At 32.4% G+C, this 27,845-nt stretch overlaps 1 protein-coding gene across 6 annotated transcripts in view; it reads right to left on the bottom strand.

Moving 5' to 3' along the window:
- The window catches only part of LOC114328093 (proton-coupled amino acid transporter-like protein pathetic), a 275,550-nt gene that overhangs the window by 10,784 nt on the left and 236,921 nt on the right, over positions 1–27,845 (bottom strand). For all 6 annotated transcript variants that reach the window (XM_028276858.2, XM_028276852.2, XM_028276853.2 and 3 more), the window contains 2 exons: positions 27,406–27,637; positions 5,102–5,330 (listed from right to left, as the gene is read on the bottom strand). In XM_028276858.2, the coding sequence (XP_028132659.1) occupies positions 5,102–5,330; positions 27,406–27,637 (461 nt within the window). The remainder of the gene's footprint in view (positions 1–5,101; positions 5,331–27,405; positions 27,638–27,845) is intronic.

Raw genomic sequence — 27,845 nt, forward strand, 5'->3', positions numbered from 1 at the left:
TGGTGCCGATGTGTGCTTTTGCCCTGGGGGTGAGTTTCACCCCATCTCGGGGGTGAAAAAATATATGTTCAAGATAAGTTCCGAAATGGATAAACTGACTAATTTTAAGCAACTTTTGTTCTATACACTTTTTTCACCAAATCTTTACTTTTCGAGTTATTTGCAAGTGAATATGTTCATTTTTCAACAAAATAACCATGTTTTTAGACGGTTTTTCGCAAATAACTCAAAACGTAAGCATTTTGTCGAAAAAAATATTCTTAGCAAAACTATAGTCTATAAAAAAGTGAAAAAAGTGGTATATATATTAGGTCCCTATACCTAGAAAAAGCAGAGTTATAGCTAATGAAAAATAGGTTCATATTCGAAAAATTCCAAATAGAATAATTCAATGTGAAATATCCAAATAATGAAGCATTCTTGGGGAAAACACATTTTAACTTTTTTAAAGTGTTTAAAAAAATCTTTATTTCTGTTTTTATAAAAAAATTTCTAGCATCAAATGTAAGCAAGTTACGCTCAAAATAAAGTTGGTCCCTTTTGTTTTGACAAAAAAAATCAGGAAGATCACCCCCCAATTAGCAACTTAAATGAAATTAATCGTTACCGCTTCACAAGTTACTTTACTTATGTTGTGTTTATATGATCTGTAAGTTTCATCGATTCAAAGTGCTTATTTTTGAAAAAAATTTGGTTTTAAAATAAAATATTAAAAATTTTAATTTTGAAAAAAATGTTTTTTTTTTCCAAATTACTTAAAAATTGTTAGAGATACCAAAAGTCTTAAACAATAAAAAAGTCGGCTTTACTTTTCTGAATATTTTATATTTTTTTGTTTTTCTCTAAGACAAAAATTGGTCAAGATTCGGTGTTTCTAAATTTGCATACACTCGTGATAAGTGACTCGTTCAAGCCCTTTTAACTACAGCTCTTTCAAAAATAAGGACTTTGAACCGATGAAACTTACAGATCGTATGATCAATACATACGCGAGTAAAAAACTTGTGAAGTGATAACAATTAAGTTCATTTGAAATGCTAATTAGGGGGTGATTTTCCCGATTTCTTACCAAAAAAAGGGACCAATTTTATTTTGAGCGTAGCTTGTTTAATTTTGATGCTAAAATTTTTTTTAAAAAACAAAACTAAGAATTTTTTTAAACACTTTAAAAAAGTTAAAATGAGTTTTCCCCAAAAAAGTGCTTCGTTTTTTGGTTATGGTACGTTAAAATATACGATTTGGAATTTGACGAATATGAACCTATATTTTATTAGCTATAACTCTGCTTCTACTAGATATAGTGACCTAATATATACACCAAGTTTTTCACTTTTTTACGTGCTATATTTTTGATAAGAATTTTTTTCCACCAAATACTTACTTTTTGAGTTATTTGCGAAAAACCGTTTAAAAACGTAGTTATTTTGTAAAAAAATTAACATATTTCACTCGCAAATAACTCGACAAGTATTAACGTGGTGAAAAAACTTTATAGAACAAAAGTTGCTTAGAATTAGGCATTTTATCCATTTCCGTACTTATTTCGAACACATATTTTTCACCCCCAAAAGGGGGTGAAACTCACCCCTAGGGCAAAAGCACACATCGGCACGATATCACTTTTTTTCTTTGACTTATTAGCTATGTGTATGCCAAATCTCATGTCAATCCAAGCAGTTTTTTAAAATTTAGAGGTTTTGCAATATTTTACCGTTAAAGAATGTACTATATACTTGTGTAGTAATATGGGTCAATCATGTGTATGCTAAACAAAGCGTGTATTTGTTTACCAAGGACATTTAAATATTAAAAGAATTTGTCTTGCTCTTAATAAGATTCTTACTAACAGATGCTGTGAATCCCAATACACCCTGAAGACCTTTCAGAGATAAAGTGGACAAAACAATGGAAAGAACAAATCTGCAGGAAGGGGACTGGCAGAAAACAAAAAGAACGGGAGAGAACGGTTGAGTGAAACAATACAGTGAAAACTGTGGAAATCCTTATTATAATATACAAAATAGCTAGAACAAACTTACTTTGGGAAAGATTAATGAACGAAAACAGTAATAGAAGTAGTAATTATTGATAGTAAGAGAAATAGGACCAGAAAGTTCAGTCAATAGTTTTAATGGCAATATTAACATAAAAAGAGCTGATATGACAGAATAGACCACAACAGAGAAAAATAAGAATTTATCGCGATGAATAACAGGGAAATAGGATATGCTTTCAGGCTTTACTGATAGTGAGTATGATATGACCGAAAACGTTTTGAAAATTGTAATCCGTTTGGATATTCTTACGTTTTAATAATTATTTAAGTATTTACGATGTTAAGTCACAATGACGACCTCTCGTAGATTTCGGTTGAACTAATATTGAGGGTGCTTTTCTTCTTTGTCTTTTTATTGGCCTGCTATATTGGGGGTTTTAACATTAAATCGTTGTCAACTTTTGAAATTTCAAACGCGCGGGAAAATATTCATTGATTATTTTTACAAATTAGTGGCTAATATAAAATCATTAACATAGAATCTTCACGTATTAATAAAGGTTGGAGTGAATGTTGTATATAAACTAGTAAAAAAGTCTGCTGATGGAGTGTAACTGCATTATTGTCCACTAAAAAATAACGGAACAAGTACAGTGGAACCCCGATAAGTCGACCCCCGATAACCCGGAAGTCCGGCTAACCCGGACCGATCTTCATCAGACAAACATTTCAACAATAAAAATGTACTATCCGTTGCAAGATAATTCGGATGGAGTTCTCCAGATTATTTTGTGCTTGATATCGGCCCAGTCTCTTAATCTGGGGAAATCCATCCGAATTATCTTGCAAGGGATAGTATGTAATATAATATTTGAGAGATAATGTGTATTTGTGTAATTTGAACTATGTATACGATAGTAAAAATTACTCATGGCACACGGCGGCGGCGGCAGAGTGACGGTCATTGTCTCGGATTTATCGGAAACATTCCTTTATTTATTTCAAACTGTCTTAGCATTGTTTAAAAAAGACTACTTAAAAAATTATTTTTTAAACAATGGTCTTAGTTTTCACTGTTCATAACATCGTTCTGATTGTGACTGTATTGTGTGTAGTAGAATCTTGTATTGTTTGCTTCCGTTTGCTTAGGTTTGTGTTTGCGTGTTTTTAATAATTTAGATGTGTATATTGTTGTATAATTTTTTTTGGGAAAAATTTAAAAAATAAATTTATATCAGCGACCACGAAATTATAGATTTTCATCGCCCTGTATATGACCAAAAATTGTACTAGGATAATTTAGTAAGTAATCAGTGTTTTCCCGGAAAAGTGAAATCGTTAAAAAGGTGGTTTTCTTAATGGGTTTTTAAACGGACTTAAACCATGGTGCGGTCAGATTAGACAATACAGTTTATTTCGCTTTGCAATGGACAATAAGACATTTTATAAAAAATTCGAAGAAGGTTAAGCGGTAAACAAATTTATTGAGTTTAGAATGTAAGGCTTTTTGTTTAGCATTTTGAAACAACGAAAGTAATTTGATGTCTCCGAGAATTTAACAAAATGGAAGGTGGTATACAAATTAAATTGGTTCTTAAGAAATGATAATATGGTGTAGTAGGTAGAAAGGATATTTTGTGATTGGTGGAAAATGATGGATGGAATGATGAAAGTGTTGAGTCTGATTTTGACGAGAGAAAAAATAGGCACTGTGTAATGAATATCTGGAGACAACAGTCCAGTTTTTGAAAAGTGAGAAGTCAGTGTAAAGTGGTGAAATTGGCCTTTGCGAGCAGAATCAATTTAAAACGAAATCGTTGACCGGTTAGAGAAGTTAATTTTCCTGTGTCCGAGAAAGATTCCTGTTTCTGTCTAGAACGAGTAGCGGACTGGTATCTATTTGCACAAGATATCGAGCAGAGAGAAAACTGAGTCGAGAATTCAAGCGAGTCCTGTTTGTTTGTTTGTGAAACAGTTTGGACGAGAGGGACCTTTCGCAACATCCTAAGAGTACGTGTGGGAGAATCGAGGACGACGCAATCCGGGAAAAGAAGTAGAGAAGAAACAAAAAGGTTAGTCAAATCATTTGTGAAACGGAGAAAGTTTGTTTATATCCACACCATATTTGCTTAATTTTTATAGTGAACAGTTCTATAACATAATTAGTCAGTCCAAATTTTAAAGAAGAAATAAGTAATCAATTCAAAAAGAGAAAAGTAGGTTTTACTAAATTTTGTAAGGATAAATAACGAAATAGTTAAATATATTTTTTTTTGTTAAAACAGAGGAGATATCAGAATTAAAGTATAATTTAGTAGATGAGAAATAGTTGCAGCAAATTTAGATTTTAGCATATTTTTTAAATCCTATTTTTATGGTATACTGGATAAATAAATAATATTTTTTAACATCTATATGACATTGAGTGTGTTTAATTTCCCTGTTTTGTCCTGGATGGAGTAAGCAACTAGAGATACTAGAAGCCACAAACCAAAGGTAAAGCAACAAAAATAAAAGCAGATACTAAGCAGATATGTATACAGTGTACCTATTTAGATCAAAACCCTTTAAAATATATTTAACATCTTGTTCAAATCTGCTCTGTTCAAATCAATACAATTATAGCAATAAGTATCTTGACAATTACTTATTGTTTCATCTACAATTTCGACAATGTTATGTTTGAATAATCTGATTCATTGTTAACAGTCACAGTGGATTAAAAATTACCTAAATCTTCGGAAATATTGTTTTCAGAATCAAAATTTTGATTTTTTTCAATCACAGCAGCTTCAAAACCATGTTAATAATTTTATATTAGCCACAAATTTGTAAAAATAAACAATGCAGATTTTTTCGCGCGTTTGAAATATCAAAATTTGATATTAAACCCCCATTATAGCTGGCCAATAAAAAGAAAAAGAAGAAAAACACCCTCTTGTTGAGCCGAAATCTAAGAGAGGTCGTCATTGTGACTTAACACCGCGAATATCAATTAAACTAGCTTTTTACTTTATTGTAAGTTTTTATATCTAAAATATTTGTGGCATATAAATAAATAATCTAATGGACTATATTTTCATACTACATGAAAGATAAACTTACATTTCATCGCCAGGTAAATTTAAGGTGATGGTAGCTTCTGTTTTGTCACCATAAGCAAAATAGCCACAAAAACCAATTACCGTATAAAAAACTACGACAGAAGTCATAGCCGTATTTAGAACACCTGGACATCCTGTGAACCTGTCTTCAATCATGGAATTTTCCACAGGCATTATTGTTCCGATTCCCTCCATTGCAAAAAGAACTGTAGTATAGAATGTTGGAATTCCTACAAGTTTAATGCAATAATATTATAAATTATTAATTGAAATGTAAAACCTTGACATAAAAACAAACCACTTGGATGAGAAAATTTCTTTAAAACTTTATAGCAACAAGAAAAGACAGCTTTAGATTTAATTCGATTCAGTGGCCACCACCATCAGTTAACACATGTTTCTTCTTTTTAGTGTCATCAGAACGGCCTGTGGTGTACCCTGAATTGAAATAAATCTGGCTGTCTATTCAGCAAAATAATAAACAATAATTTACAAATGGACGCATTAGCGACATCTATTTAAACAAAATAGAAAAGAGAAAATTCTCCTTTAGGTCATCCAAGTAGCAATTTTTCGACGCATTGGTTGTCAGTACAAACAAATGCACTGTATATAACGTTGCCAGAGTGCACTTTCAGTGGTTTCGGCCAACGACCCCTACCCCGACTTACATTACGATGTTACAACGTTAAGTAATACCTTTAGTTACATGGGCTGGGCAACTAAGTTATTACCATTGTGACAACTACTACATAATATAATATCACAGTTCAGTTTTTTCAACAATCGCAACGGCTTAAAAACGTTATAATGCTAAACTAATTTACGCCCATGGGTTTTCTGGCCGACTAGGTAGTTATTTGTCACGACCCAAGATATAGTTTTAGATGTGTGACTCGTTTGCAGCAACTTTAGAAGAAGAAAAAGAATTTACTTTATAACCTTACTTTTTTTCTTATTATTTTATATTTTATTTTGCTGGAAATTTTCGATTTATTTAACAACCTGTTTATTTGTTTTTTTAATAGCTGATTTTTCCATTGTCCATTGTTTTATCAGTAGATTTGCTAACCTTAAATCTTTATATCAGCTTTGATAGACAGGGTTGCCAGGTCAGTTTTTACTCTTTCAGTAGTTTTACTTTCAAAAATCAGTAGAAATCAGTAGATTCTTTTTAGGCCGTGTAAATACAGTAAAACCTGTGTTAACGGTTACTGGTCAAAATCGGCCACTTGTACTAACGGTCAGTTTCAAAATTCTCCAAACCAATTATATGAAGATTTCCTTATTTAGACCTGGTATTTACCAGTTTCATTTCTCTGTAATATTTATTATCTACGTCCTGAATCTAATTTTCGGTAATGACATTGGGAAATTGTAACAAAATGTCTGAGAATTAAATTAGAAATGGGGTAAATACTATTAAAAAGCAAATTTTATTTTAGTCATAACAAAATGTTGATATATACCTACCAAAAATATATTAAAAAATAATGCCTACTAATAAAATTCTTTAAATAATATTAAAAATCTACCAAAAAAGTAGATGTCTACTAAATGTGGCACGCTGCTAAGGAGAATGCTGCACTTTTGACACTGGTCACATGACCTATATCACCCAATAAGAGGGTGCGTTCTAAAATGATTGGGATATGGTTGGGATAGTCCGCCTGGCCGTGTTTGGTTGGCGATCGGACTTCTCGGTTGTCTCATCCGTCTAGGGTTGGAAATAAGGTATTTTTTAAGTTAAGTAATATTGGTAATATTGTTTAATGCGTCATTTTGGTTTTTACTTGAGATTTTTTGGGATGTAAAGAAAATAAAAACACAAAATATAAAAGATGCAGACATTTTATAATACCTTTAAAAGCACCATCAATACATTAAATGTATACAGAACATCTTTAACATAAATTTTGGCTTTTATATTAAAATTAAATTTTTTTAAATTCGCATATTTTTTGTCAATAAGATCATAAAAAAGGAGCGCGTGTGTTTTTTAAAGGTGAAATATCCATATTTGACGGTAATCTGAGATGCGTTTATAAATTTCACATCAGGTAATTTTGTTTAATAGGGGAGTGCAATTAGAACGAAAAGATACAATGTTTTGGAAAAAATCAAACAAGGTTATATTTTTCTAAAACTTTTTTTGTTAGTTTATAAATATGTTAAAGTAAAAAGTTCTATTCACAAATTTCGCCGCTAATTGTTTATTAATTGTTTAAACAATAACAATTGTTTTGTATAAATAATGTTAAGAATATGGGTGAATTCAACATTTTATTTTGATAAAAAATATTTTCATTTTAGTTTTGATTATGCTGAACCCGAATCTGACATTACAATTTGCAAATTCAAAATGGCGGATTCATAATGGCGGATTTTTTCCTAAAAATCTTTAAAAAGCAGTTGTAAAATCCGATTTTTTTTATAAAACGTATTTGTTTACATATATGTGGATATTTTTGAGAGGTTGCTGAACCTGAATCAAATTTTGATAATTTAAATTATAAAATGGCAGATCCAAAATGGCGGATAACTTAAAAAATAGTTGTAAAATCATAATTTCTTTACAAAACGTATTTATTTCTACATATATTTATTTTTGTGAACTTTGATAAACCTAACTTAAATGTTAACATTATAAACTATAAAATGGCGGATCCAAAATGCGGATTTTCTAAAAAGAACATAAAAAAGAACATTTTTCTAAAACATTTAGGGCCGGTTGTTCGAACGCTAATCAACAATGATCATTATCAAATATTTAATTACTGTCACCAAAACTGTCAATGTCAACTTTGTTTGGGTTGCTGAAAACATAATTAATTACAATTATGAGATTTATTATTAATTATGTTAATAATTATTGTTATATTAATTGATTATAGACTCCACAGACTTTTTAACAACCCAAACAAAGCTGACATTGACAGTAATTAATTATTTGATAATGATCATTGTTGATTAGCTTTCGAACAACTGGCCCTTATTGTCTTTATTTTTAACAGGTTGTTGAATCTGAATTAAAGAATAAAAATTTAAATTTCAAAATGGCGGATCCAAAATGGCGGATATTTAAACGAAAAATAAGTAGAATCCAATCAAACAAATATGGAATTTCATTCTTAAAAAAAAGATAAACAAATAATTTTCACAATAATATTAAAAATTAAAATGTATTAGAAAGAAAGAACAAATTATTCAAAATCTATCACTTCAATATTCAAAAAATTGTTGCAATGGGATCATAAATAAAAAAGTTATTCTTAGTAAAAAGCTCTGCATATTCTAAGACTTTAAATTCAATCATAAAATATCAATTTTTATCAATTTTGTACCTACAAGATATGTCAATAAATAAAAATTCCAGTTAGGAGTAAAATATCTATAGTTTTCATGATACTGAAAATTACGGAAAGTTGTTCAGAATTAAAAACGATGTGTCAATATGCAATTACACTCTTCTAATCGAAATATTGTGAACTATAAAAGTACATATTTATTGCAGGGGAATATAATTTTTTGACATAAATACCTCGTATAATATTGATAAAATATAATATTTTATATTTGTATATAGTGTAGGAAACAAAGGTTGAACCTTGCAAAATGGACACAAGTTCGGTTTTATTTTTTTTCTGGTATATCAAGGGGTGCTTATTATAAGACTAACTTTTTCTGAAAAAATTTCGCCCCGGAACCTCCCTTTTCACCCCTTTAAAAGGGGTAATTTGTGGTTTTTGCGAAACGTAGCCCTTCCTGTAAGTTTTACAAAAAATTTCTTTTATAGAAATATGAAGAGGACTATATTTTCTACGATTAATTTCCAACACCATCTCTCTATCATCCACCGTTTAGCAGGGGTGGCGCCCTAAATTTGACAAGTTTTTAAAAAAGATGTTTTTAAAAAAAATATATTTTTCCCTAACTGTAACGGAAATTAAGAAGAAATCCTGCCGCGATTATTCACAAATAATTGACTGATTTTTTGGTATAGGTTTTACTTAAGGGTAATTGCCCTTTTTTTAATTACAGGGTGTTACATTTTAAAAAACCTCTTTTTATACCATCTGAACCGTTTATGCTAGAGTAAAAAGACTTTCAGCCATTACCCATATACTGGTGCTATTTACAAATTTGTATAATGCACCCCCATTTTTTCCCTGGAACCACCCCAAAAAAAAGAAGAATTAATAAATAAATTGATTTTCTTGGAATCCTTCACACACAATGCCCTCTATTAATATGCTTCATATATCATTTTGTGGACGTTATTATTACCCATGCAAGGACACCAAAAGCAATTTCCTAGTGCAACCCCTGTAGCAAAAAAAAAATAAATAAAATGGGGGGTTGAAAATTTTTTTTTGTTTTTTGCTTTTTGATCCATATGGGCACATGCTTCATCAATAGTGCTTTTCAAAAATATATATGGTTATTGCAACATCTCTGCGAAAACCACCCCTATCCTTGAAAATATAATGCAGAAACTATCCCTATCCCTTGGCGAGCATATTTTTACGATTTTCTCATTACCTATGTGTTCTTTTTAAACAAAACTTATACAGGGTTAAATACCACTATTTACTCTAAAAATTATGTCCTATTCATTTTTTCGTATAAGCAACCGTTACGGCACAGTGGCGCCGTAAACCTCATATATGCTTTGGCGGGCTCCAGTTTTTGTTTCTTCTTTCGTCATCTGTTCGTTTTATTGATAAAGTACTTATGCAAAATAAAACAACACAGTGTAACCTACCAATTATGACTTATGCACATTTTACATTATTTGCTCCCCAAAGCCACAGCGGTGGCCCAAAATAAATTTTTGCATATTTTCGCCACCTACATGCATTTTATTGCATTAATGCTACCTTAACAGCACAATATTTACCCTTAGGTGGTCGCTACGCAGTGACGGATCCAGGGAGGGGTGATGGGGGTGATCACCTCCCCCCCTCTCAAACCAACTGATATTATATTCAAAAATTATAAAAATATTCATTTATTTTTATAGAAATTTAACCAATTGGCACCCCCCTCTTAACGATGCTGGATCCGCCACTGTCGCTAAAGCATAAAAAGTCATTCTTATAAAAATAATATTAATATAATATAAGTATTTCTATAAAAATAAATGAATATTTTTATAATCTTCAAATATAATATCACTTGGTTTGAGAGCGGTGGGGGTGATCGCCCCCATCACCCCTCCCTGGATCCGCCACTGCTTAGTGACCACTTAGGGGTGAATATTGTGCTATTAAGGTAGCATTAACGCAATAAAATGCGTGTAGGTGGCGAAAATATGAAAAAATTTATTTTGGGCCACCACTGTAGCTTTGGGGAGCAAAGAATGTAAAATGTGCATAGGTCATGATTTGTAGGTTACACTGTGTTGTTTTATTTTACATAAGTACTTTATCAATAAAACAAACAGATGACGAAAAAATAAACAAAAACTGGAGCCCGTCAAAGCATATATGAGGTTTACGGCGCCACTGTGCCGTAACGGTTGCTTAAACGAAAAAAATTGATAGGACCTAATTTTTAGAGTAAATAGTGGTCTTTAACCTTGTATAAGTTTTGTTTAAAAAAAATGAATAGGTAATGAGAAAATCGTAAAAACATGCTGGATAAGGTATAGGGGTAGGTTCTGCAGTATATTTTCAAGGATAGGGGTGGTTTGCGCAGGGATGTTGCAATAACCATATATATTTTTGAAAAGAACTATTTATGAAGCATATGCCCATATGGATCAAAAAGCAAAAAACAAAAAAAAATTTTCAACCCCCCATTTTATTTATTGTTTTTGGCTACAGGGGTTGCACTAGGAAATCGCTTTTAGTGTCCATGCATGGGTAATAATAACTTGCACAAAATGATATATGAAGCATATTAATGAAGGGCATTGTGTGTGAAGGATTCCAAGAAAATTACTTTATTTATTAATTCTTCTTTTTGTTTGGGTGGTTCCGGGGAAAAAATGGGGGTGCATTATACAAATTTGTAAATAACACCAGTACATGGGTAATCTCTGAAAGTCTTTTTACTCTAGCATAAACGGTTCAGATGGTATAAAAAGGGGTTTTTTAAAATGTAACACCCTGTAATTAAAAAAAGGGCAATTACCCTTAAGTGAAACCTATACCAAAAAATCAATCATCTATTTGTGAATAATCTCCGCAGAATTTCTTTTTAATTTCCGTTACAGTTAGGGAAAAATATATTTTTTTTAAAAACATCTTTTTTAAAAACTTGTCAACTTTGGGGCGCCACCCTTGCTAAACGTCGGATGATAGAGAGATGCTGTCGAAAATAAATCGTAGAAAATATAGTCCTCTTCATATTTCTATAAAAGAAATTTTTTGTAAAAGGTACAGGAAGGGCTACGTTCTGCAAAAACCATAAATTACCCCCTTTAAAGGGGTGAAAGGGGGGGTTCCGGGGCGAAATTTTTTCAGAAAAAGTTAGTCTTATAATAAGCACCCCTTGATATGCCAGAAAAAAAATAAAACCGGACTTGTGTCCATTTTGCAAGGTTCAACCTCTGTTTCCTACACTAATATTAATTGTTAGACCATGCACAGCTATTTTAGTCTAGGCGCCAGAGGGGTCACCGTGTCATATTCAATTCTTATGGACAAACTCAACGGTTTCTTATGGATTTTTGGCTGCTGATTACGAATTTCGAGGGGGGATTTCGATCCGAGTAGTCAAAAAATTGTTATAAACAATTTAATTGTTTATAAATTGTTTATAAGGCTCTGGCTCATAAACTAAAAGAGATAAAAAAAATGTTTCAAATAAAATTTGTTCCTTAATAAAAAACGAGGAAACCACTGTTTACTAAACTTAAATCCAACAATTAGAACTTAAGATATTGTAAAATTAGTGCACAATGCAAATTGCAAATTGCAAAATAAGTATTTTTCGAAGCTTTATCGATCGTAACTCGACTTTTACGCATGCAAAGTGCCTTAGAAAGTGCCGTTTTAAAGCTTAATTAACAGGCTTCCAAACAAAGTTTGTTAAATTACTTGATCTTCATTTGTTTTAAAGTTATACCCGTTTGAATTACAATTTTCTTAAAAATATTGTACATTCATTTGTTTATAAGGGTTTCAAGCAAATTTGAGCTATAAACATTTATACTTTAATGAACAATAATGATAGAAAAACTCAAAAGGAACAATTTGAGGTTACGAATATGTTCATAAGTTTATTTTTGGCCAAGATATCGATATTTTAATGGCGCGCTATGAGGCGGAAGATCGGCTTACAGTCAATTAAGTATTTTTCGACGCTTTATCGATAGTAACTCGGCTTCTACGCAGTAAAATGAGCTTTTCATGGTCTCATTTTAAAGCTTAATTAATAGACTTCCAAACAAAGTTGTCAAATTACTTTATCTTCATTTGTTCTAAAGTTATACTCGTTTGAAGTTATAATTTTCTTAAATAATTTGTACATTAATTTTTGTATAAGGGTTTTTAGTAAATTTGAGCAATAAACATTTATACTTTAATTAAAACTAATAATAGAAAAACTAAGAAGGTGTATTTTGAGTTTAGGAAATTGTTCGTAGGTTTATTTTTGGCCAAGATATTGATAATATAATAGCACGCTCTGAGGCTCAAGATCAACTCACAGTCAAGTAATAAATATCATGGTAAATATACCGATCGACTGGTCTAGTGTTACACTATTTTGCTCAGGAAGCCTTAACTATTCTTAATATGTCTATCAATGTCTACAATAATATAATATACTACTGTCAATTCTGTCTATTTGTTACAACAAAGTCATTGTCTCTTAATAGTGTAATGTGATATTGATTCGTTGCAATAATGAATAATTAGTGAATAATAAATTATGTATTATATGTCAAAAAAATATCAACATCAAAGGGTCTTCTACTGAGAACGGTTGTGCACGTATAATTGAAACAGCAAATATTCGTAAAGATTTTTCTCTTGTTTTCACTTGTTGAAGGAGGCATTTCTCTTGTTAAAGATATGCCACCAACATCAAACTCAATCCACTTACATATAAAACGAGCATTTTTGTGGTGTACACACAATTAACGTGCCTCGAAGATTCTGCAAAAGAACTTGATCCACTTGTATATGGATATCTTATAGATAACAAAACTCTGAAGCCCCAAAAAGTTTTAATTTTAATGCCTTCAAAATCAGATTTAGTACCACCATGTGTCTGTAAAAATTGCTCGAAGAATTTATGCAAATGTAAAAAAGCTGAGATTCCCTGTATATCTCGATGCAGATGTATGAAAGAAAATGTTTGTAAAAATAGTAATAATAAATAATATATACTCACTTTTTAGTTATATTTCTGAAATATTGATTTTTAATGTATTTTTTTCTCATTTAGTACAAAAAATAGAAGACAAATTAAATAGAATGAAAGGTGATACGAGATACAGTATGATGATTTAATTATAAGAAGTATATGACAAAATTTTATTAGGATCTTCAAAAATGAAAAATGAAGATAACGTATATATACATAGAAATTATAATTTGCATCGAGATCTTAGCGCGTGAACCTTTACGCTGTGAGCCAATCTTGCGCCTCATAGCGCGCCATTAAAATATCGACATCTTAGCCAAAAATAAACTTACGAACAGTTTCATAAGCTCAAATTGTTCCTTTTGAGTTTTTCTATCATTATTGTTAATTAAAGTATAAATGTTTATAGCTCAAATTTGCTTGAAACCCTTATAAACAGATGAATGTACAATATTTTTAAGAAAATTATTAATTCAAACGGGTATAACTTTAAAACAAATGAAGATCAAATAATTTAACAAACTTTGTTTGGAAGCCTCTTAATTAGGCTTTGAAAGGATATCTTACAAGGCTCATTTACATGCGTAGAAGCCGAGTTACGATCGATAAAGCTTAGAAAAATACTTATTTTGCAATTTGCAATTTGCATTGTGCACTAATTTTACAATATCTTGAGTTCTAATTGTCGGATTTAAGTTTGGTAAACGGTGGTTTCTTCGTTATTTATTAAGAAACACATTTTATTTGAAACATTTTTTTGTATCTTTTTTAGTTTATGAGCCAAAACCTTATAAACAATTTATAAACAATTAAATTGTTTATAACAATTTTTTGACCACTCGGATCGAAATCCCCCCTCGAAATTCGTAATCAGCAGCCAAAAATCCATAAGAAACCGTTGAGTTTGTCCATCAGAATTGAAAATGACACGGTGACCTCTATTTGGCGCCTAGACTATTTATGATGAATAACTTTTTTCATAAAATTAATAATAAATTAGTTATCATAAATAATATAAGTGAAAATTTAATGATGTTGGGTATAATTAATTTGAAGCAATATTAAAAAAAACAAATTTTCGATTAGAAGGATGTAATTACATATTGGAACATAGTTTTTAATTCCAAACAACTTTTCTTTATAAAAATTTTTAATATTGTGGAATATAAAGGTACTTTACTCTTGAGTGAAATTCATATTTTTTGACATACCTCGTACAAAATTAACAAAAGTTAATATTTGATGGTTGCATCTTATGTTATATACGATGCAGATTATTTTATAAAAAATAACTTTTTTCGTAAAACTGATATTAAAAAAGTTATCAATAGGTTCCAAGTTACGCAGACATACTGTATAAGAGCTAAAAAAAATTTTTTGTTGAACATTTATTATTGTTGAAGCTTATAATTAAAAAATTACATTTTCTGAGACTGCGTATTATTTGAATTAAATTTTTGAGATTTTTTTTGAATGAAACATTGTTTAGTACGATGATTGAGAGGTAAGTTGTGCAAATTTGAGAGTTTTATAAGTAAAATTGTATTAGTTACACATTTTTAAATCATTTTTAAACAAAATTCATGTAAGGCTCACTTTCCGCCCACACCGTACTTATGTCCATACATTTTATTTCTTTTTATTACAACTATAAGATAGCTTACTTCATCTTCTTTCATGTCCAATTTGTAAAAATTTTTTTTTTGATCCATTAGTTAAAGAATTACATTAAAAAAACTCAACCGTGCACTTCTTCCAACGCTAGTTTACAGTGCGCCAATGTGTTTGAGAAGGGTGATTTTAGCGTTATAAATAAAAAATTACAGAAGCTAGAGATTTAATTTTAAAAAAATCTTTATATAAGGTTTTTTTTGTAAAATTTTCTGAATTTTTCAATGGTCAAGTCAGTTTTCAAGTCAAGTCAAAACATCTATTTTCGCAGTTCATTTGTTTAATAAAAAATGAATCACCCACTTTTTGAGTAGAACTTTTTGATATGTTGTTTATTAAACATTTGTTAATGAAATTACAAAACGTTTTATCTTGTTTGATTTTTTCTGAAGTGAAAATCTAAATGCACTCCCCTATAAGTCCTTTATGTATTTATATAAATTTAAATACATAATATGATGTAGTTTACTTTTACTCAAAATAGTATATTTTTTGGTTTTCGCATTCACCATACAGGTGTTAAAAATCGGTGGCGCCCAAAATCCCGACAACCAAAATCCCGACAGCCAACATCCCGACGACCAAAACACCGACACGCCAGAATCCCGACACGCCAGAATCCCGACAGGCCAAAATCCCGACATGCAACAATTCTCGCATTAGTAAAAATTCCGACCACTACATTTTGAATATTTATTGTTTCCTTTTCAAATGCAATATCAAATCATATTATAGAGTATTGAAATTGAAGAATTATTATTTACTAATAAGTACGGGTACTAATTATTATGTATTGTAAAAGAAAAAAAATTATTTAAACACTTCATTTTATAATATAAAAGCTTTACTTACTGAAATGGAAGGTTGTAAGTGACATGATAATATCTCTTATATGAAAGTAAACTTAAATTCAGGATTTGTTTATACATATATCCGTACCTCAGAACAAAAGTGCATTAAGTCACAAAATGTAAATTTTACAGGAGAGCGAAAATAAAAATTATTTTTAATGTTTTGTAACATTTTCCATTTAATACATTAAATTATATTTAACAAATTCTTATAAATGTGAATCATGATCATTGTTCTTTTTACCACTAAAAAAATTTTTTTTTGAAAGTTACTGTTTTTTGGAAAAAATGGACTTAACACATTTTCGCTCTGAAAAATAAATTTTTAACTGTGACTTAATATTAATTTTGCTACCTATCCTATGGCAAAGACTGAGCTCTATTACGAAAAATATCATACCTATTTTACAAAATTAAGGAAATGTTTGGATATAGGTAAAGAACTAAAAATATTATACGGACGTATTTGTAACAAAACCATTAATACGAGTACCTACTAAAAAAGCTACTTAAAAAAAAGATGAATTAAAAAAACAGAATTGGTTGTAACGGAACTGAATTTTTATTAACTAAAAAAATTAACAACAACTTTTTGAAGTACATTAAAAAATAATTATAAACTTAACAAATGCAGGGCTACTGCCGCTATATCAGTAATTTGAATTGGGTCTTTATGCACTAGAGTCTGAAAAAAATCTTGAATCCTCACTGGAACCCACTTTAGCAGAAGATCATTGAATTTTTTAGTACTTATCGGATTTAAGGTATCTCTCAACGAAATCAGAGAATCTTATACAGATTGATGATTTCTTCTACCAACTTTTCGGTTAAGTATACACTCTTAAATTCCAAATCGAAGTCTGTTTTAAAGTACAGAATCCCAGGATTTTCTTGTCTAAATTCTGAATTACATACATACTGTTTGTGAAATTAAATGTTTTTCGTTATTCTCAGTTTTATTTTTATTTTGAAATGGAGAATCGTAAGAACTGCACAGTTTATTAAAGTCTTTAAGATTAGAACTTATCATTTCATACACTTTGAAATATTTGTTTTTTTCTGAAAATTGTATCCAACTCTAACCAATCATATGGAGTAGATAATAATTTGAACATTAGGGCATTTTGTAGCCTCTTGTTCTATAACTGAGTGTATACTGTCCACCTCCATGTGCGTATGCCTTCGAAAAAGGAATTTGTGAGTGATTTCTTTTATACGTGGATATCTCGAAAGTAGATAAAAGTAGCACATAATTTGTAAGTTCCGGTTTTAGGATGAGCAATTATTGGTCCAAATAACAATAGAAGTTGTGTTTTGAGGTAATGAATGAATGTACTGGACCAAGCATGAGTCCCATTTTGTTTCCACCTCAACCAGCAATTGATTCATCTCACATTAAACAGTTCGCCTGTTTTTCCGTTGAATCCTAAATTGTATAATTAAGACACCAGAGTTTTAGACTGTAAAAACTTTGAGGAACAGTTAGCTTTGGGCAAGGACGACATTTTTGTAAATTTATCATTAAAACTTTTTGTCCAGGGCTATTGATGGACATCTCCCTGTCTATTTGTTTCCATTTGTACCATCATTTGTAATGTTTCTCACTCAGCTTCAGACGTTGACTGTCTTATATTGATTGGAAATTCATCACATTTATCACAAGTGTCTTTTGAAGGAACAGCTAATGATAAATTCTGTATTACAAATGTGATTGTAAAGCCATTCTTTGTCTACTTCGTCCGAAGGAATGTTTTTCAAATCTCATTCTTCCTTAAACATCCTAAACATTGTAGAAATATTTTGGTGACCTCCTAAATATTTGTTCACCGTCCTTCTTCGACTATAATGTGATTCTTCATATGGATATGGATAGGCCATTATAAGCTCATGAATCCTATCCTTTACCTCATTCTTTACTTTATTTTTAGATAGCTGCTTTCCTCTTTTGTCACATTCTGAAACTCCACTAGTTTGCATTTTTTCAAGTGAACATCTAACAATAGATTAAGAAATATCTAGAATCTAGAGTCTAGAGTCTCTTTTCTTCAATGGTAAAAAAAAATAGTTCCAGTTACAATGGCTAGCTTGAGCACCTGTTCGTTCTCTTTTTCTTTTGATACACGTTTTTTCAAGATAAGAACATAAAAAACTGTCTTTGTGGATCTATGGTTGTCTCATGATTCCAAAATTGTCAGAGAATTTGTGCTCTCTGAGGCACAAACTTGCCAAATTTTAAAAGATTGTGGACTTAATGCTTTGCCTGAATTGCATTAAGTGGGACATAATACTTTTTGTTGGACATAATATGGTTTTGCTCTAGGAAACGTATACACCATTTTGGATCTAATACATTTGAAGTGCAGAAGATACTGTTTGCTCTAAGCGAAGTGTGGACTTAATACTGTTCATACAAGGCTATTTTGGCCAATTTCAGTCGAAACAGCGAATAAGAAACACCAGTGAATAGAGCGGAAAATTTTAAGCCAAGTGAGCTAAAAAGGTAGAAAACTGAAATTTTGGACTTAATACAGTTTTGCTCTGAGGTACGGATATATTATAGGACTATATATTGGCAAAAAAATAATTTAATTCATACACCCATGTTAGAAATTTTATTTAGAAAATTAGTTCATATTAAATGGTAAATACTTTTGTTTAGTAACACAAAATAAAAACAGATGGCCATAAACAAAAAACAAGAAATAAATGTAATTTTATGTTAAAAGAAACTTATCAAACCTGTCGGGATTCTGGCCTGTCGGGATTTTGGCCTGTCGGGATTCTGGCGTGTCGGGTTTTTGGCCGTCGGGATTGTGGCTGTCGGGATTTTGGCTGTCGGGATTTTGGGGTAGACCCGTTAAAAATATAGGTAAAAAAACATAACCAGTCCGACTCTTTGAACAACCACTGCACGCAGGCGCATTTTATAGTCGCTTCAGTTGTTGTCTTATACTGTCTTATAGCAACGCTTGCGAAACGGTGTTGCTTAAACATAGGATGCCTAGGCAACGTCAAGGCAACTCAAAAATCGTCCACCAAATTAGTGCAGAATAGGGTCGTCTTCTAGGCAATAACAACGTTGTAACAAACGTTACCACGCGGTAGACAACGTTGTCGCGTCCACAAATTGCTACTTGGGCGGAATGCGGAATACTTGGTGACAATTTATAATCTGAGCTTTTTAAAATTTATAAAGCAAACAAAATAAGGAAAGACAGCTTTAGATTTAATTCGATTCAGGGGCCGCCACCATCAGTTGACATATGTTTCTTCTTTTATTAGAGTCATCTATTTTTTAAAAAGCTCAGATTATAGATTGTCACCAAGAATTCTGCATTCCATCTTAAAAGAGCTCGTTGTTTATTATTTTGCTTACTAGACAGCTAGATTTAGTTCACTTCAGGGTACACCACATGCAGTTCTGATGACTCTAAAAAGAAGAAACATATGTTAACTGATGGTGGTGGCCCCTGAATCAAATTAAGTCTAAAGCTGTCTTTCCTTATTTCATTTACTAAGATGTGAGTACTAAGAAAGCAGAATTATTCTAATAGCTTTCACTTAACCCTTGTATTTTTTACTCATTTTTTACTACACCATTTTGAAGGTTTGTATGGCATATTAGTGGTGTAGGATTGTACAGAAGTATCACCTCTTATCGGGACGACCACATCGAGCGTCATAGCCTTAAGATGGTTCTCGATAACTGGTTCTCATAAAACACCTAACTCTCACTTATGGCTCTTCGTGCTACACCTCTGGCCACTGCATTGGTCATTAGGGTAAACTAAATAAGGGTAAGTTGTAGCCAGATATGGTAACAACTTCACGGAGTGGCTGCGGGTATAAGCAATCACTCACTAGTCACCAAACGCTTCGGGTGAATGAATTGATACATCCTTTTTGTCCTAGGCTTGAGAAATCGGAGAAATCGAGGACGCGGATGAATTAAAAATTAGTCAATAGCATAAGGATGTAGAGGGCAAGGAAAAACCACTACTTTAAAGAACCTACATGAATACTACTAGTTACAATGATCATGAATGTACGAGAAAGTAACTCTGTTAATGATCGTGGATATCAGACCAAGATGCGGTAGGGGAAACATCACAGAAAGAAAACGGGGCCTCTCAGGTCGTTATCAAACGTTCAAATGAAATTTCGATGAAATACCCAGCATTGGTATCACTACATCGACCAACAACATTGGTATCAGAAAAAATGGCATGAAGATAGGCACTAAAAAATGTTAAGTAAATATACGTAGAAAGCAAAAAATATCCATAATGTTATACAGGAGATGGAAAGAGAGATAAACATATACATAGTAAACTAAAAAGGGGTAGTTCCCTGGATTGGCTGTATACCTTATAGTTAAACAAACTGGAACATGAAGTAAAAACCACTTCTATGTAAAAGGTATATTTACTAAAAATTTTTAGAATCCCAATGGATTCAATAAAATGAGTTCATCAGAACGTTTTCAAACCTATCGGTCCATCATCAGTGATCTAAAATCAAATAAGTAATCCCACTATTAAAATTAAAAAGATGGTTGAAATTGTGAAAGTTAAAAAATGTGGTTATGATTACTTACTTGAATACTTGCAAAATAGCCCCAGAACCAAACAATGGTTGTGATTATAAATAAATCTACATTATGTTGAAATAAATTTAAAATGGCTAAACGCCGATGTTAAAGGATTAAACCTCTGGGAACATGGTGAAACTCTACCCGAGGACCCAATCAACCATCTTCGGTCAACGATGACTACTAAGTGTCAAAGCTATGTAAGGAAATGCTTGATGTGACATTGACAGTTAAGGAAGAAGGTAGTCGATTTTCTAGGAATTTTAAAAACAAAGTCATGATCGAGACGAAGATATGTTAAAGCTTTTAATATCTGAAATTGTCTGTTAATTAAATCTATTGTTGTTTAAAATTAAAAGATAATGTGTTTTACAAAATAAAATTATTTTAACTGTAGGTAACTACAAATTGACTGTATCAAATAAAATTAACCTGATCAAAAAATTACAATATGATAAAGTGAGCTGATTAGTAGTAATAACAGAAATAAAATTAAATAAGTGGTGTTATAGAAGAAGTTTTAAATTTTGAAAAGGGATATTATTATATCAAGAAATTTATGTCCACAGCATGTGTATTGATGGTTGTATAGTAGTAGGGAATTATTGTTTGGATGTAGGTGAAAATTAAAAAATTTTATATAGATTGGAGTTAGGATAAAGTCAATCTGATAGTAGAAAATGTGATTCAGGAATGCAATTATTATGGAACAATTTTAATGAAATTGAGAAAATTCTTGTGACAAACTGGTGAATATGTAAAATTGATAATAAATAATTGTAGGAAAACAGGTTGCCCAGTTGATACAAACTAAAATTTAATTAGTATAGAAAACAATAGGTGTAATGAATGAAATAGAATTAATAAAACAAAATTAAGAGAATGAATATTGTTATAATTTGATTAAAGAATGACTGAGTTTAACTGTGATAAATGAAATAAAGTGATGAAATGTTAGATGTGAAGATAAAAATATATTTGGAAAAGGTCAAAGACAAAAAGCAAAGGAGTGTGATGTAGGGTCAAAGCATAGGTGAAATGAGTGAAAGAGAAAGATTGGAGAGTTGGGTATGAGGGTTGAACTTAATGAAGAAAAGAAATGAAAGAAGTGTGAAAAGAGGGTATGGTAAATTAATTAGGTTTTGATTAAGAGGAGTTCATGTGGTTAGTATGATTAGTATGTGTAAGGAGTTTGGAGCCAGTAAGGGAACGAAGAAGATAGTTGACAGTGGGTAAATAGGATGAAGAAGATAGCAGATAGGATAGGAAAAGGGAAGGTATAACAAAGTAATAGGAATTATGAAAATAATTGACGGTGAATGGGGACAAAATTGCGGTTAAGGGATGTTTGTCGGTTAACACAATTGGGACTTTTCTTTAGGTCTTTGACAATTTCCAAATCCTCGTATAAGTCTAAACGGAGTGTATTTTTTTGTTGAATGTTGTGTATCAACTGGACCCCATCAGGAATCTTAAGTTCGTGTTTATTGACTTTTAAATGGTGTGAAAAAGCTGAAGTGGTATCTCTCTTACTGTGTTCTGCCGATCGGGTGGAAAGAGATCTATAAGTTCTACCAATGTAGGTAGCATCGCAGTCTGAACAAGAGAGTCTGTATACCCCACTACGGCTCATGTAATGGATAGGGTCTTTGGTGTTAGTTAAGCTTTTATTGAGGGTGTTATTGACTTTAAATGAGATTTTGATGTTATCACAAGAATTAGAAATGATTTGTTTGACTCTTTCAGATAATTTGGAGTTATTAAACGGTAAGGAGGCATAAATTGGAGTAGTTGTGGAAGTTGATGAGAAAGCGGATTGTTGAAGTAACTTAAGTTCTCTTTTCTGTTGAAGTTTATGGATGATGTCTGGGTCATAACCATTGTTAACTGCAATTTGTTTGATGATGTTCAGTTCTTTGTTAAATTCAGTTGTAGATAGAGGAATAGAGTTTAATCTATGTATAAAGCTACGAAATGCAGAAAGTTTATGTGAAAGAGGATGGTTAGAAGTGGAATGGATAAGTGATCAGTCTGTGTAGGTTTACGGTAGATACCAAAGTTGAAGTGGTCATCTAGTCTGGTAATAGAAATGTCCAAGAAGTTAATGGAGTTAGAAGATTCTAGTTCCATGGTAAAAGTGATTTTAGGATGGATTAGATTGATTTTATGAAGTAAGTTGTGAGCTGAGTCTCTTGATATACATAGTAGGACTAACTGAGACCAGATGGCCCAAATTAGGTGACATGTTAGTAGACCAAACAAGCATCCACTACTTTGGTAATGACAATTACTTATTGGATCCAGTGCACATTATCACCACCTAACGTCTAAGAGGGGCTGTTTATGTCCATAGACTCCCTAATAACCGCCTTGACCAGTTAATTTGTGAGGAAGCCCCACAGGAAGAATGCTCTTAGAACGCCCACGAATGCGATGGAGAGACAATAATTATATAAATTAAAAATGAATAAACATTTTTAAGTTCGTTGCCACCCGAAACCGAATCTTCCTATAGCCTCAAAATCCGTATGGCTTGCATTTTTAGAAGCCTCTGATAGTGTAACCAGAGAAGGTTTTCCATTGTTTTTAATCTGGTAGGATATAGAATTGTATTTTAAATATCATTTTGTGTGCTGTTAGATTAAAACCTTAATTTTTTTCTACCAGATGTCGCTAGAACATCCATGCAATTTCGTTCGTTGTAATCCGGGACGGCATGAGACTAGTATCGAAGCTCATTTAGAGAGAAGAACATATGTTTCTCCTTATGAGGGGCTAAGATGCCCCGAAACCGGTAGAGATTCTTGCTGTACTCTCTGATTGAACTAGAAATATAATGCGACTGCGGTTTCGGGTTGCAACGAAATTGAAAATATTTATTTATTTTTAATTTATATTTTTACTCCATTTGAAGTATTAAGGATACCATTCTCGCTGGAAATTTACCGTCTGAGCAGATGGGAGGTGAATTATAAATAGTAAAATTCCCTCATCTTCCTAAAGTCTCAGAAACCTCATGGCTCGCATTTTTGGAAGCCTCGGATGGTATTACCAGAGAAGGTTTTCCATTGTTTTTAATCTGGTAGGACATAGAATGGTATTTAAAGCCGCTCACTCACGATACTTCGGTGTTGTTTAACAAAATCGTCAATGATATCAATTTTGCAGTACTGCAGCATAGAAACCAGTTTCTCTGTGGTAAAATTGTAACGATTTTGTTGGATCCACGGTCACACACGATCAACATTTTTGTAAATTAGTCAAATTCGACAAAATTAAAAGACGCCACATTATCGTCAGTGGCCCCCTTTAAATATCATTTTGTGGGCTATTAGAGGGGTTGTAGGGTTGTGTTGCAGAGGTAGTACCTTTTATCGGAACGACCACATCGAGTGTCATAGACAGGAGATGGTTCTTGATAAATGGTCCTCGCAAGACACCTAACTCTCACTTATGGCTCCATGTGCCACACTCCGGGCAACTGCATTGGTCTTCAGGCTAAACTAAGTGAGGGTAACCAGATATGGTGAAACTGTAACGTCTGTACCCAGAGTGGGCGGTTACAAACGACGTCTGACCCAGAGTGGGCGGCCGAAACTCAAGCCAAGAAATGGCATGAAGGAAGGCAACGGGATACCACTTTCATTACTTATTATCCCAAGAGAATCACAATGACGTCATTTAATTATAAATTTTCCTGAGTTATAAACAGTTCCCCAATCGGATCTCCGGGGGGAACACAGTTAAATGATAAAAGCCTATCCCAATTGAACTTACGAAGTAAAATGAAGATCGGAACATGGAACGTGCAAAGTTTGTATGAAGCTGGGAAGCTGACTAACGTAATCCAAGAAGTAGAGAGATTGAAGATAGATGTCTTGGGGATAGCAGAAACATGGCGGCCAGATGTAGGAAGGTGTGCTGTCGAAGGGGCAGTTATGTACTATTCTGGAAACCAGGATAAAAACCACAGAAAGGGAGTAGGTATAATAATCACGAGCAAATTATCTGCATCGGTAATACAGTTCTTCCCACTCTCAGACCGTATGGCCTTACTTAAACTGAAAGCCAGTCCAGTCAATATCAACATAATTCAGGTTTATGCTCCAACATCGGACTCAACAGAAGAAGATATAGAAATGCTCTACGCAGAACTTAAACAACTACTTAGTAACGTTAAAAGACATGAAGTAAACCTCATAATGGGCGACTTTAATGCCAAGATAGGGAGAGGTAGAGACGATGATTTAATAGGCCCGTTCGGCCTGGGAGAGAGAAATGACCGAGGCTAACGACTATATCAATTTTGCCAAGAAGAAGATATGAAAATATCTAATACCTGGTTCAAGCTACCACCTAGAGGCTTATATACATGGAAAGCCCCAGCGGACCGCCCCGAGAGTATAGTTCAAAACCAGATCGATTACATAATGGTTAACAAAAGATTTGGATCATCAATAGCTAGAACTTGTACATACCCTGGCGCCAATGTCCCATCAGACCATGTCCTTCTCTTAGCAGAAATAAAAATAAAAATCACTAATATGAGGAGACGCAAACCAGAACCAAAAATTGACTATGCTAAACTTAAAGATGAGAACACCAGAAGATAATTAAGTATGAAATTAAACAAAGAACTAACAAAGAATACAAAAGTAGAACTAGAAAGAGAAGTTAATTTGGATAACACATGGAGAGCCATAGAGGAAGCAATGACGGATACAGTTAAAAAAGATTTACAGAGAATTATTTAAAGAATAAACAAAAAATACAAAAGAAAAGTTGGATGACTGACGAAATCCTGGCAATGTTCGAAGAAAGAAGAAAACATAAAAACCAAGGGAACCGAGACAAATATCGAGAACAACAACAACGCATAAGAAGAGAGATAAGAACGGCAAAAAATAAGTGGCTAAAGAAACATTGTGAGGAAATGGAACAGTTACAAAAACAACATGATGACCTCAATCTACATAAGAAACTAAAGGAGGTAGCTGGAATATACAGAAAAAAGAAGTTTTCTAACTTAGAAAATGAACAAGGAAAAATGGCACAGGATGATAAAGAGAGGAAACTCATATGGGAAAAATACATCAAAAATCTCTTTGCAGACGAGAGGCCTGAGATAGAAGTCGTTCAGGAACAAGTGATATATATTAACAACCTATCTGGTCCCGAGATCACAATTGAAGAAATTACTAGAGCAATAAATACCTCGAAAGACGGAAAAGCAGTTGGACCTGATCAAATTCCTGTTGAGTTACTCAGATTGTTAGATGAAGAGGGAATTACGATACTCCAAAGATTTTTCAACAAAATCTATAAAAAAGGAAAATTCCCTGTCCAATGGCTTGTATCTAACTTTATCCCTTTTCCAAAAAAGAACAACGTAACAAAGTGTCAAGACCACCGACTGATAAGTCTGATGAGCCATTTTTTAAAAATATTCCTCAAAGTTCTTTCCTACAGAATCTCCACAAAATGCGGTAAGGTTATTGGTTGCTCACAATTTGGATTTCGGAAAGGCCTGGGTACCAGGGAAGCACTAGTTGCAACCCAAGTGCTAGCTCAGAACTTCTACGATCAAAGGAAAGATGTAATGATGTGCTTTATAGATTATGAAAAAGCCTTCGAGCGTACAACATCATAAACTCGTACATATATTAAAACAATTCGACATAGATCAAAAAGGCATTCCTTGCATAGAAGCTCTTTACTGAAATCAAACAGCTGTCGTCAAGGTGGATAATGAAACAACACAAGCTCAAAAAATTCTTAGATGTGTAAGACAGGGATGCATTCTCTCCCCACTACTGTTCAATTTATATTCAGAAAGTATCTTCCAGGAAGCTCTTGAGGAATGCGAAAGCGGCATTAAAGTAAATGGTACCTGGGTCAATAATATACGATATGCGGATGACTCGGTCTTAATTGCAGACAATATAGAAGACCTCCAAAACCTTCTTAATAAAATTGGAGAGCATAGCGAGAACATGGCACTTAGCATCAACATAAAAAAGACGAAGTTCCTTATAATCAGCCGTCAATTATGTCAACATCAAAATGCAAGACTAGCATATAACAACCAATATGTAGAAAGTTAAGTACCTGGGAACCTGGCTATGTGAAGAGTGGATATCGGATATGGAAATTAAATGTCGGATAGAAAGGGCCAGAAGTGCATTCATGAAATACAGAAACTTCTTTACGAACTCTGACTTTGACCTAAACCTAAGACTAAGATTCACAAAATGCTACATATGGTCGGTGCTCCTATATGGAATGGAAGGATGGACATTAAAAATAAACACAATGAATAAGCTAGAGGCATTTGAGATGTGGATCCATCGATGAATCCTTAAAGCTCCCTGGACCGCAAGAATAACAAATGAAGAAATCCTGAGACGAATTGGTACAGAACGACAACTGCTATGCACAATTAAACAGAGAAAAACGGCATACCTGGGGCACCTAATTGGAAATAAAAGATACCAGTTTCTGCAAACCTTAATTAAAGGAAAAATTGAAGGAAGAAGGGGAGTGGGCAGGAAGAAAATGACATGGCTCCGTAATGTCAAACAATGGGCAGCACTAAAAAACATAGGAGACCTAATACTTACTGCAAGCGATAGAGAAAAATGGTCAAACGTGATCGCGAACATCCATTAGTGGATTGCATAAGAAGAAGAAGAAGGGCTATTAGATTAAAAACTTAAACTTTTTTTAATAATTATATAGTCAGATTTAAGAAAAATGGGGATACCCACTGACCCATCTATCATGGACGATTGTTCAGTCAGCCAAGACCCACCCTGGGTTATAGTACTACGACAAAACCATAACTCACAAAAGAATCATAACTAAACTACTTACCATATATATCTGTTGCTAATTTTCGTTCTTTTATTTCTACATGCATCAATTCTTTTATCATGTAATATCCTGTAATTGCCAAAGCCAATGTCATCGTCACGTTTGCTATAAATGAGAATGGTACCAAATGTTTAAGTTCTCTTATCTGACAGAACAATATCAAAAAGAACAATATGATCAGTTTAAAGTACTGTCCCCAGTGTAACGCCGGTGGATGGTAGAATCCAACAAGCTACAAAAAAATTATTACATTAATGGAACGGGAATAAAAACATCTTTGATCATTTTTGGACTCGTTTGGCATTAACACAACACATTTTTAATAAATCAACAATTCAATATTTTGACATATTGTGATTCGTTTTACAGAAAATTTTTTGCTCAATTAGAAATCCAATGAAATCAATTAATTTGTGGTCATCTGATTGAATACAACCAAT

This window comes from Diabrotica virgifera, chromosome 3, assembly GCF_917563875.1.
Source record: "Diabrotica virgifera virgifera chromosome 3, PGI_DIABVI_V3a".
Taxonomy (NCBI): domain Eukaryota; kingdom Metazoa; phylum Arthropoda; class Insecta; order Coleoptera; family Chrysomelidae; genus Diabrotica; species Diabrotica virgifera.